Source organism: Cydia strobilella, chromosome Z (genome assembly GCF_947568885.1).
Source record: "Cydia strobilella chromosome Z, ilCydStro3.1, whole genome shotgun sequence".
Taxonomy (NCBI): domain Eukaryota; kingdom Metazoa; phylum Arthropoda; class Insecta; order Lepidoptera; family Tortricidae; genus Cydia; species Cydia strobilella.
The window spans coordinates 39,034,977-39,047,342 of record NC_086068.1 but is presented as its reverse complement, the minus strand read 5'-3'; the positions used below and the strand labels follow the sequence as shown (position 1 = coordinate 39,047,342).

The following is a 12,366-nucleotide window of genomic DNA, read 5'->3' as shown; positions in this document are numbered from 1 at the left end:
CTCAGTTTACTTCATATTTATTGTTGGAGTAAACTTTAAATTTTTAAATGAAGAATTCCGTTTTTCACTGTCGTTTTGCTTTTTTACACAATAATACACATAGAGTTAGTAAGACGTATAGAGATAACAAAGTCATTTAATATTTATTAGAGAGTATATATCTAATTCGTCGAAACAATATACTTAAGGGGCCCACTGACTATCAGTCCGCCGGACGATATCGGCCTGTCAGTTGTTCGGAACTGTCAAATTTTTATTCTGACAGGCCGATATCGTCCGGCGGACTGATAGTCAGTGGGCCCCTTTACACAATATCCCTTTGCATTAAGTACGATGACAGTTCACTATCTGATTAGTCAAATTACTGTCAAGTAAACCTGAATAAGGGTTGTGTGATGGACTGGAATATGGTACAACACAGTTTCATGGCAATAATGTATGTGCTACTATAAAAGGCGTTTTACCTAGTTAAAACGAATTTTATGTAACACCCCAGTGGAAACCCATTTTCAAGAGTAACATTTTCAAGAGTAAGATCTACGTACACAAAAATACAAAAGCCAGGTGGTTAAGGTCTGTCAGTCTGCACCGACGTACCGACCTTACAACATATGTCATGCCCATATAACCATTCCGGTCGCAGAAATCATCAAAGTAGCAACTAAATGTCAGATATGTCGTAACGGTGTCGTAACAGCTACTACACTCTGCGACTGTGTTCAGTTTTGGTTACTTAGTGTGGTAACAGTATGTACACAAATTACACAATGCGACCAGAATTGTTTCAGTAACTAAGTGTGGTCGCCGTGTGTACACTTTTCGGTCACAAAGTGTAACATTTTTTTCTACACTTTGCGTTCAGTTTGTGACCAAATCTATACACAATGTGTCGTAACAGTTACCGAACTGTTTCGAAACATTATGACCGAAAAAAACTGGTAACAATGTGTCGACTCTTCCCCATTTCTGGTAGAGGTGTTGTAACGGCGACGACACTGCGACCGGAATTGTGACCGGAAAAAACGGTGTCGACACATTTGGGCCGTAACGGCGACCGAAAATGGTTGTATGGGTGTGATTTTTAATAACTGTTGGCTATCACCTAGCACCAGCTGGCACTAAGGTCGCGGTGCGGTGCGGTAGTCTGTTACGTTTTATAATAGGGGATATTACTGCAATGTTCTGCCACCAGAGTGCAGCACTAGCCTTTACAGTAAACCATAGAGTAACTTATACATACCGGGAAACACTATCGGCCTCTTTATCGCTCAAATATGCAAGAATGACAGAGTTGTTAGATAACGAAATTTCGATTTTCTTGTTTCGCGATAGACCCTCATATTGTGGTAGTGGCGCCACCTACGGCAGTTTCGCGTAATATTCCCTATTTCTCGTAAAATAAATTTTATAAATTTACTTTAGCCCCCATCCACACTCGTGTGTGGAGCAGGCTTTTGACCTTTGTGCCATGGATTATCTATCATTGCCAAGTAGGTTTCAAACTTGGCTTAGGGACATAATTCACTTCATTCACTAAATTATGCTAAAAATTATGCCAGATGCCAAATGGAAAATTTCGATGCCAAAGGGTGTGAAATTATGCCAGATCTGGCATCATTTATGCCAAGTTGGCAACACTGTATCTATGGTTGGTACCTACCTACCTAAAGATGAGTAGATAAATATAGTAGGTATATACATTATGTGATGTAAGCACTCACTACTGATGTTGCGGTCGTCAGTCCCGTACTTGCGGATGGCCACGGAGACGGCCTGCTCGATGCTGCGCACGTACACGCCCGCCTGCGGCGTCATCAGCGTGAAGTCGCGCTGGCGCGGCTCGAACACGTCTCGGATGCCCAGCTACAACAAACAACTCATCCGTACTTTACCATTCTATGAGTTCTATGATTCACTTGTTTGTTTAACTGTTCAACACAACTCAACACATCGATAAAAGGTATTTCAAACAAGAAGAAAAAAAAATACTTTCAATATTAATATGAGGAAACAACAGATCACATCAACTGCAAGATGTAGGTTTTTATCTAATTGTTATTGCGAGCCAGTGGTAAATTTCAGCCTCTTTTATATAGCTTCAAAACTATTTATAAAAAATGTTTGAGATTCCCTCAACAGGGAATATTACGCAAAGCAAAACTCTGCCTAAAGGACACCACTAGCACAAACAGTAAGTAAACCGCCTTGATGCTTCAGCAATGTCATATTAACAAATCATCTGTGAAAACTTGTCTTAAAACTGTTTATGGCATAATATATAATTATTAACTTAGGTACTCTATGGTTTACGGTTTGTGCTAATTTAAGTGCTGTATTCTGACGGCAGAACATTGCAGTAATTCTCGCTTTATGCACTTTTAGACCGCGAGCCTGGCGCAAATTCGTCAGTCATCGCCTCCCGGGCGAAAACTCGTATAGCGGTTAACCGCTATGTATGATGAACCCTCGTGAGTCAGCTGCCGCTCCGTTGGTGGGTTGAGGAATGACAGCCACCGAAACATACAACAGGCTGACGATTTGTTTTATTAACAATAGAATCTAAACTATCATCTGACAAAGTATCAATCGGGAGGCGATGACGCCGATGACTGAAAAGAAATTTCTTTTTTACATGTTCATGTGACCAGCTGACGGTCTTTCCACAGCGATACAATCGGCTGACGATTTTGTTTATTCACAATAACATCTAAACTATCATCTGACAAAGTATCAAGCGGGAGGCGATGACTAAATCATTTTTATAGACTTTATTTGCTGCCATTCCTCAACCCACCAACGGAGCGGCAGCTGACGTTCACGAGGGTTCATCCTTCAATTACTTTTTGTAAGTCAGCAGTAAGCGTGACATGGCCTTTGACAGTAAAGCTGGGCAGCGTGGCGCGCACTTGGCGCGGGCGCAGCGCGGCGTACACGTCGCGCAGGTCGGAGTGCCGCGCTAGTCTAGCCAGCAGGCGCGCCAGCTCGGCCGGGTGCGCGCGCGCCGGCAGCAGCGCCAGCAGGTAGTAGCGCTCGCTGTCCAGCGGCAGGCGCAACGCCGCCGCCTCCAGGTGTGGCAGGTACGCATGCTCCAGCACTGCGTCGTAATGCATGTAAGACACCTGCACAGTGTACACACCCACGATCTATACTTACACACATCATTTCAATTTACTTCTAAATTATCTTCTTTTAAAATGTACTTATGCCTAACTAATCTATTAACTTACTTACTAGTACTGCCGTACCACGAGTTGACACAGTTGAGTCCATCTCGCTTGCACTGATGTATTGGTGCGATAGAGATGGAATGCGATCGAGTTCTCGCTGTCGCTAACGTAAATGTCAAACGCCAACTTGTGGTAGCCGTGCTGAGGGCCCTACCGCGAACCACGTTTGACGTGTTGGCTCCTTTTCACACTTACGTACGAATTTACAAGTACGAAGAGGCAACACGTCGAACGTGGTTCGCGGTAGGCCCTCTGATAATTGCTACAGTGTTTTTCAAACGGGAAAGTGGAGTCCAGACGGGTTGACCAAATCGGCCGATTTGATAAGAAATGAAATTGGCCGTCAATCTCTAATTTAATCACCAATTTTAGAAATAAAACTATGAAAACGGATTATATCGCGTATATTGAATTTATAATACATCCCGACGTTTCGAACTCTTTACAGCGTTCGTGGTCAACGGGTGACTGAGGAAAAATTACAAAATGCAAAAATAAAATAAAATGCAAAATTTTTCCTCAGTCACCCGTTGACCACGAACGCTGTAAAGAGTTCGAAACGTCGGGATGTATTATAAATTCAATATACGCGATATAATCCGTTTTCATAGTTTTATTTCATGAGTAACTATCGCGGTAACCGAAGACAACACCAATTTTAGATTTATCGTGATATTTGAGCCCTCTAAGTAAAAAAAATGCTCCCAAATGAAAATACTAGCGTCAAAAATTGGTATTCTTGCGTCGTAGACCGGGCTCTGTGAAGTTCATTTTGAAAAAATAGCCACCGCAGTTTGACTTCTGATCCTTGTAGTGGGGTTCCTACGCTCCTAGAAACCCGATGTTACCGGGCTGAAAAGTGGTGCCGTTAGCCCTTTGAATTTCCCCCTTACAATTCTCATACATATTCGCTATCGAAAAATCTCACCTTTTGCACAAATCGGACTAATTTGAGTCTAGCTCTTAGCCTTATTGAACTACCTAATTAATATTGGTATCACTTTAAAGAATATGTCTACATGGTTACAAAAACAGTATTCTTATGAGTTTAAGATGTTTGACAAAAAATATGAAAATATTTGTTTGACGGGTCGCGCGTTTTCATTATCGTAAGAATGGTTTCGTATCGTAAGAATATTTATCCACTTAATAACAGATCAGAGTTCGTTAACAGCAATGTGTGTTTAATGCTCGTTTAATAACTAAAGCCAGAAAATAATCATCAATAATGGAAACTGAGCAGGCTCCAATGAGATGTTCGTTTACAAAAATAGCGGACCGCGAAATGTTTTGTGATTTGTCTACCTACCTGATACCCTCAAGCCCTCAACTGACCTGACCGCGAAATGTTTTGTGATTTGTCTACCTACCTGATACCCTCAAGCCCTCAACTGACCTGACCGCGAAATGTTTTGTGATTTGTCTACCTACCTGATACCCTCAAGCCCTCAACTGACCTGACCGCGAAATGTTTTGTGATTTGTCTACCTACCTGATACCCTCAAGCCCTCAACTGACCTGACCGCGAAATGTTTTTTGATTGGGAACTCGAGCACGTTTGCCATTCATTCGGCCTAAATTTATGTGTTTCTCCACATCATGCGTTGGATAATATGTCCGAAGAATCTCAGGGTTCACTAATGGCATGTTGTGAAGAGCTGAGTGGCGATATTAAGCTCTCTGAGAATGGAGGGGTTTGTTCTTCTAGCTGTCCAAGGTACAAGCAGCAGTCTTCGTTGACACCACATCTCAAAAGCGCTAACCTTTGCCACTTCACACTTTTTGAGGCTCTACGTTTCGGCACCATACTGGAATATTGAAAAGACGAGATCTCGTACCAAGCGCACTTTAGTTGCACGTTGAATACTGTTCTTCCAGATCTTGTCGAGGTTAGCCACAGCACTTAGCCATGCCAGCTCTGCGGTGTATCTCGGCGGTGCAACCGCCGGCACTGGTTATCAACCCAAGATATACAAACTAGCTCGCTTTTTCGTAATTGCAGAGTGCGTCGGTAACTGGGAGTATGTTTGCCCTGTCTACTACCATTACTTTGGACTTGGAATGGTTGATCTTAAGACTTCTCTAGAACTTTCATGTTCAATTTTCTTCAGAAGAGCCATCATTTCGATGTATTTCTTGTTGTTATTCCCGTCAGACAGGCGACAATAGTAGCACAGTTTGCTACAAGACCTTTTGTACCAAGTCATATTATCATTCTTGTTAGATGGCCCATAATGGAAAGGGCTTATAACTACTACAAAAATGTTTGGTTAATTGGTGACTGTAATCACAGCATCGAGTGATAGGAAAATGTTTTCTTTCTATTTGTCGAAATTTTTGCACATCAATGCTCTCAGATTTTTTCTGGACTCCACTACACGAGCCATGTGTTTTCGTTGCCTAATTAATTGTATTAAGTCTTTTCATGACGGAGCATTCTGCCTTCGTATGTGAATTCACAATTAACAGGAAAAAATCCAACTCATATATTCTCCCTCATCTTTCTTGACGGTGAATACATAGGATTACTCAGTTACTTTAATTGATGTGTCAAATATAGTTTGTTCAACTGGCTATTCAGTAAATTCTGTTTCATTTAATTCATAATTGATGTATATTTGACAACTGTAACATATTGTAATCCAAATACAAACTTGGAATAGCTAATTAATAACACTCAAGGTCACGCCGATTACACGCCGATCATTTATCGGCGGCGGCGACGTGGCAAAAAAGCCCGGCGGCGGCGGCGCGCCGGCGCGGCGCACACGTCTAGTCCTGATACCCTCAAGCCCTCAACTGACCTGACTCTTTAATCATTTTTAAGAAAAAAAAACCGACTTCCATGTGAAATGCCGGTGAAATATTATTGTTGATGGTGCACGATTCCATACAATGAAATGATAAAGACAGCATCTTTTGCCTAATTATGTAGAAAAGGAGGTAAAACCACCCACTTCTCTAGTATCATTTCATTTCTGTGAGGATCGCAGTTCTAACCTAAACCCAATTTTCTGATAGCAGTTCGATTCTGTGAGGATCGTAGTTCAAACCTAACCTAACCCACTTTTCTAGTATCATTTCCGGATCTGGGTTCCGATCCGGGCCCTGGACCGGGTCTAAGTCCAGGTCCAGGTCCAGGACCATGTCCAGATCCGGGTCCGTGTCCTGGTCCAAGTTTGGGCCCAAGTTCGGTCCGGGTCCGAGTTCGAGTCGGGGTCCGGGTCTGGGTCCGGGGCTGGTTCCAGGTCTAGGGACCAGGTCCATTTCCAATTCCGGGTCCGGGTCCGAGTCCGGGTTGAGTCTGAGTCCGTAACGAAGAGGACAAATCGTTGAAGTTGAAGAGTTCGATTCCGATCATCATCAGCAGTTCTACTTCATCAAATGTCACTCTTTTAAATGCAAATGCTAGATTTGTTGATGAAAATACAAAAATCACCATATGTATGCCTTTCACATTTGAGGAGTTCCCTCGATTTCTCATGGATCCCATCCTCAGAACTCGAGCTTGACAAAAATGTGTCTTGAAAACCTAAGTTGCTTAACAAACATAACGGAGAGGACAAATCGCCAAACGTGAACTATGCGTCGTTGAAGAGTTCCATTCTGATCATCATCAGCAGTTCCACTTCATCAAATGTCACAATTTTTAAATGTAAATGCTTCATTGGTTGATGAAAATACTAAAATCACTATATGTATGCCTTAAACATTTGAGGAGTTCCCTCGATTCCTCAGGGATCCCATCATCAGAACTGCGTTTTGACAAAAACGGGACCAATCTGTATATATATATATATATATATATATATACTTACGATCAAAAATAGTTATTTACGATACAAGTGCGGAAAAGAGGAAATTCGAAACGAGTGGCGATAAATTAAAACACGACCGCAGGGAGTCTTTTAAATCGACACGAGTTGCGAATTACCTATTCGCACGTGTATCGTACAACGTTTTACAGTAGATATGGCACTTTAAACTTTCGACATAAATGACAGAGATATGGAGTAATAAACATATTTAAAAAAAAACAACGGAATTGATAACCTCCTCCTTTAGAGATTTGGAAGTCGGTTAATGAAACCGTGAAAATGTCAATCACACTGTCGCACAATGTCGTGTACCTGCAAAAAAGCAGTACTGAAATGTATGTCCTTGTGTAAATGTGTAAACAATAATTGTAAAAACATGTTACAAAATCAAACTGTTTCTCGCATGTCTAATACGAGAAGTAGTTGTGTAAGAAATTTTTTCGTAAATATCGTAATATTTCATCAAAATAAAAGTTTTCTATTGGTGTACTGGCTTGTAATTTTATTTTTAATACAGTTGCTCAAAAAGTGCTAATTTTCGTGGCTGTTTAGCGTGCGGAAAGTTGGTCTTCGTGAACTTTTCCAATTTTTTTAAATTTTAACTTGTTCCAATTCATGACTACTTATTGATGAGTGTTAATATTAGTTTCCTTTAAACGTCGTAATCAACATAAAAACCTACTGTTAATGTCAGAATACGAAAAATATGCATAATTCCTATTTTATTACCTCTTCATCATTATAAGTATTATAACACGTTTATTTTTTAATGTTGAAAAACCGTTTTTAATAAGTTGTCTGAATGGAACGGAACGCCTGTCAAAGAAGAGGCGTATTTTCTTACTGCAAGAATGTTTTAAGTTTCCAAAGGCAACATTCGATATTGTTTTTATAAATATACGATACACAAATAATCGTAAATAACGATATTTAGGTAATAATAGTACAATGTTTTAATATTTACAATTGTTTCTGTCTGAACATGCATTTGAAAAAAAAACTTTCATTGAAGTGGGTTTAATAATAATAACAAAATCTATTCTAGTGGAATAAAAGCTAGAAAAACACCTCTTCATAATGTCAATGTCAATGATGTCAGTGTCACAGAATTAATAATATAAAAGTTTCTAATTCGATTCCTTACTTGTTGCTTTTCTTATTTTTTCGCAACTGTATTAAAAACCGTCGTTCGATACACGTGTGGATGTCATTCTTCACTCGTCCCGAGTCTTGCCACTCGCCTACGGCTCGTACTTTCCGCACTAGCATCGAAATGTACTATTATGACACATATAGGCACCTAGGAGTACTACTTTTCTAAAGAAAATTCCATAATTGAAACCAAAAGTCTTTGTAATTTACTAATAATATTTGTGAGGGTGGGGGGGGGATGCAGAGGGGGACCACAAAACTGGTTGGCAACATCTGTTAATTGGATGTCTGGGATCTATACAATGTATATCAGAAGTCAGAATGAGGTTCGCGATTTTTGCAAACTGAACTTCACTGAGGCCGGTCCCCGTCCGTGCAACTTTTTTTTTAAGTCTAAATCTCATATAAATAATCCTTTTTGGAAACAAAAAAATATGTCAATCTGGAGGTAATTAAACGTTCTTTAAATTCAATTAGGGTAAGAGATAAGGGCCCTCCCCGCCCTCCACACTCATGCACGAATCATGGCGTGAAGCCGCGAACGCGAGTGCGGAGTCTAGTTCGCTAATCAGCGAAATCGACTCAAATTAGTCCAATTTTTGCATAAGGTGGGTTTTTTTTCGATAGCGAATGTATGAGAATTGTAAGGGGGAAATTCAAAGGGCTAGTGGGTGTAACGGCACCACTTTTCAGCCCGGCAACATCGGGTTTCTAGGAGCGTATGAACAAGGATCAGGCCCTTGGATATTACCGATAAAATGGAGGTACCGATAGAGAAGGCTCCATCCATGCAGGATGAGATGTTCGTTTGCAAAAATAGCGCACCGCAGTTTGACTTCTGCCGGCCTAGCCAACACGCCAATCGCTAACGCTCCGTAGCGATCGAAACGCAACTTTCACTGTCGCACTAATATGGAAGAGTGATAGAGAGACACAAAGCGTTTCGTTGTCGAAGCGATAGCGATTGACACCTTGGCTAGGCCGGCAGAAGTCAAACTGCGGTGCGCTATTTTTGCAAACGAACATCTCATCCTACATGGATGAAGCCTTCTCTATCGGTACCTCCATTTTATCGGTAATATCCTGGGCCTGACACTCTTTGATAGAGAAAGATAGTCTTATTGCGATTCCTATAAGAGGAAAGAGAAAATAGTGCCATGCTTTATCCTTATCACAGACCGGGTTTTTTTTCATGGTCGGGTTATGGCAGCATAGGTAGGAGGCGATGGCGAAATACCGAAATTTATAAGAGTGAAAGAGAAAAAGGATTATGCTGCTATACATTAACCTGTCAATACATGAATATGTCTTTCTCTTACCCCTGGTCGCTCGGTTTCATGTCTATAACTACTATACTATGTCTATGTTAAAATACATGAATGTCTTTCTCTTACACTTATAAATACTATGTCTATGACCCGTCCCGTTTAAAAAAGACTGTATCGAAGTTGAACTTTGCTACATACGGGTTAAATTAAAGATCATACCAACAGTAACATAGCGCTTATCAATAGGTTGAATAGAATGTACTGACCTGAACACTTTTCAATCCATTTGCTAAAAACATTTGGTCATTTCCAAGATCAGGGTTATTCTGTACAGGTATCGGTATATCAAATCCTCTGTAAATTACGTTTTCATGTACGGTGTATGGTCGATTCGTAAAAATAAAATTAACAATAGATTTTTTACGGCGCTCTAGCGTTTCAACGGTGGATTCACTATTTTCTGTCGTTCTAATAGTTTCTGTGGTATCGAAAGCACCAGTATTAAGCTGCTCCGTAGTTTCGGACTCGTGTACTTGTGTGGAACTAGTGCCCTCGATTGCGACAGAGGTTGACAATTGACCACTTAACGATGGATATTCTATTTCTTCATTTGTTGAAAATGTTGATGATAGAGACGTGGAAGAAGAAGTTGGAGCAGTCGCCACTTCTATATCAACAGAATTTGCAATTGCTGCCGTGGACGTTGTACTGTCAATCATTGTAGACTGTACATTTTCAGTGACACGCTCAGTGTTAGTTGTGTCTGCATTAGTAGAGCCTGTACTGCTCGAGTCTGCAGTGGTCGCGCTGGTAGTGGTTTCCGTTTGTGATGTACTAAAAAGTGTAGTACTCTCAGCATTAGGCGTCGCTGAATTGCCTGTGGTTGGCGACGAGGTGGGCATTCGGATGTCAACGTTGCTAATAGTTTCCGCATTAGGGTTGGTAGTTGTTTCGACGGCGGAAGTGGACAGGTCCTTGCGAGCCAGCGTGCTGGGCGCGGCCGTAGTGGAGGGCGCGGCGGTGGCGGTGGAGGTGGCGGCCGCCGCGCCGTCCCCGTCGGTTGGTGACGACGACACATTCGTATTGTTTGCAGGAGTAGTCGGCAACTGGTCTTTGTCCAGATCAAACCCATAAAATCGTAAGATTTTTTTGTAACTTTCATTAAATGTTACGTTCTCGTTGTTTAATGCCAGTCCTGCGAGAAAACCTTCTTCTGGAACAAAATATGTCTGGAAAAAATATTAAAATAATAACTAACGTGAGTCATCCATCATCATCACCCGCCTATATGCGTTCTACTGTTGACCCCGGCCTTCTCTCGGAATGAGCTATGGCTGCTGTGGTCCCCACGCAAGCCTAAAGGGTCGGCAAACCGCGGTTCTTTGGAGGTGAAATTGCGGATCTTAACGCTCTCAGAATGAACATTTAAACTGTTTTACACACAGGTAAATTCAATATTCGTGGCTCTTCAGCACACGCGAAACTGAAGACTTAGCGAACTAACGTATGATACTAAAGGTAAACTTAAAGGCGGCAAGACGTGTTTTGAAAAGTCTTTTGTAAAATTATAAATTTTATATTCAATTAACTCGTGTCTTTCAGTTATTTGTGTTTTGAAATACTCGTAAATTGTTAACTTTCTGGTTTTTCATAAATTTGAAGCGGTCCCGGCTGTCAGTCGGGATACGAAACCAATGTCTCTCAATAGAGATAATGGCGCAAATTAAGCTACAAATAGCGTAAATAGCTCAGAGATATGTCTACAAAGAGATTCCATGAATTTAATACAACGTGATATGGACTGCGAGTTAGAGGAAATTACGCCTGATAATGGTGAACCGAATTCATCAGATGGCCTACGGTCACCTAAGGTCAAGGTTAAAAAGCTTAAGGCGAGACAGTTTCCTAAGGTTAGTACTGATACAGATATGAGTGTTATGACGACAGATCATTCCTATGCTGCTAAGAGGAAGGACGATGAATGGACATTAGTTACCAAAAATCCAAAACGCCGTTATGTGTTTAACCCAGAGTTACCCGTGAGCACAGAAGCATTACTTGCAAAGATAAGCTGCCGAAACAATTTGCGATAGCGAAAACCTATTCAAAAGTCATGATATTCTAGGTATCATTAGAGTCAGGTAAGGTACGTTAATTCATATAAAGTGCTTGTCCAATTTGATAATGAAACCAGCGCTGAGGGGCTTATTTCCAAGGCTGTACTCGAGGACTTGGGCTGGCGGTGCCAAAAAACATACGAGGTTGGTGTTTCTCATGGTATAAAAGATGTGGATTTAGATTTCAATGAAAAAGATATGATAGTATGACATGCGGTGTAGAAATAGTTTCAGTAAAAAGATTAAGTAGAAAAAGTTCAGATGAATCAGGATGGAAGGACAGTGAGACCGTACGTGTATGTTTCAAAGGCCCCATATTACCACCTTACGTTTTAGCGGAAGCCGCTCGACCCCAATTACAAAGAAATACCGCAAATCGATGTACAGGTTAGCCGTTTGGCACACGCATACTACAGGTCAAAACTAAATTTTTGACCTGCAGTTCCTAAAAAAAATTATCGGGGGGGGTGGGGGGGGGGGGGGGGGAATTTTGGGGGGGAGTGATAAAACATTTTTTTTTTCCAAAACCTATCGTGTGTGGTATCATACGAAAGGGCTTTTTGAGGCGATTCTAAACATATATCACATCATTAAATTTCGGCCATTTTTTTTTAAATTTAAACAAAAAGAATTTTCGAAATATAACAAGTTTGGGCTCCTCCAGATACGATATGGCTGATTTTTTTTGTACAATATACCACAAATGATACGTGATATCCTCATATCCAACCCCAAGAAAGCAATTTTGAAAATAATATCATTAACAATTTTTTTTTTCGTTTTT

At 40.9% G+C, this 12,366-nt stretch overlaps 1 protein-coding gene and 1 long non-coding RNA gene across 2 annotated transcripts in view; one reads left to right on the top strand and one right to left on the bottom strand.

The window, feature by feature from the left end:
- LOC134754977 (uncharacterized) overlaps positions 1-12,366 on the top strand; it is a 96,006-nt gene that overhangs the window by 39,427 nt on the left and 44,213 nt on the right. The gene's annotated exons all lie outside the window — the stretch shown is intronic.
- The window catches only part of LOC134754849 (uncharacterized), a 63,056-nt gene that overhangs the window by 45,522 nt on the left and 5,168 nt on the right, over positions 1-12,366 (bottom strand). The window contains exons 2-4 of the mRNA XM_063691294.1: positions 9,732-10,694; positions 2,841-3,119; positions 1,722-1,863 (exon numbers count right to left, since the gene is read on the bottom strand). Of these exons, the coding sequence (XP_063547364.1) occupies positions 1,722-1,863; positions 2,841-3,119; positions 9,732-10,694 (1,384 nt within the window). The remainder of the gene's footprint in view (positions 1-1,721; positions 1,864-2,840; positions 3,120-9,731; positions 10,695-12,366) is intronic.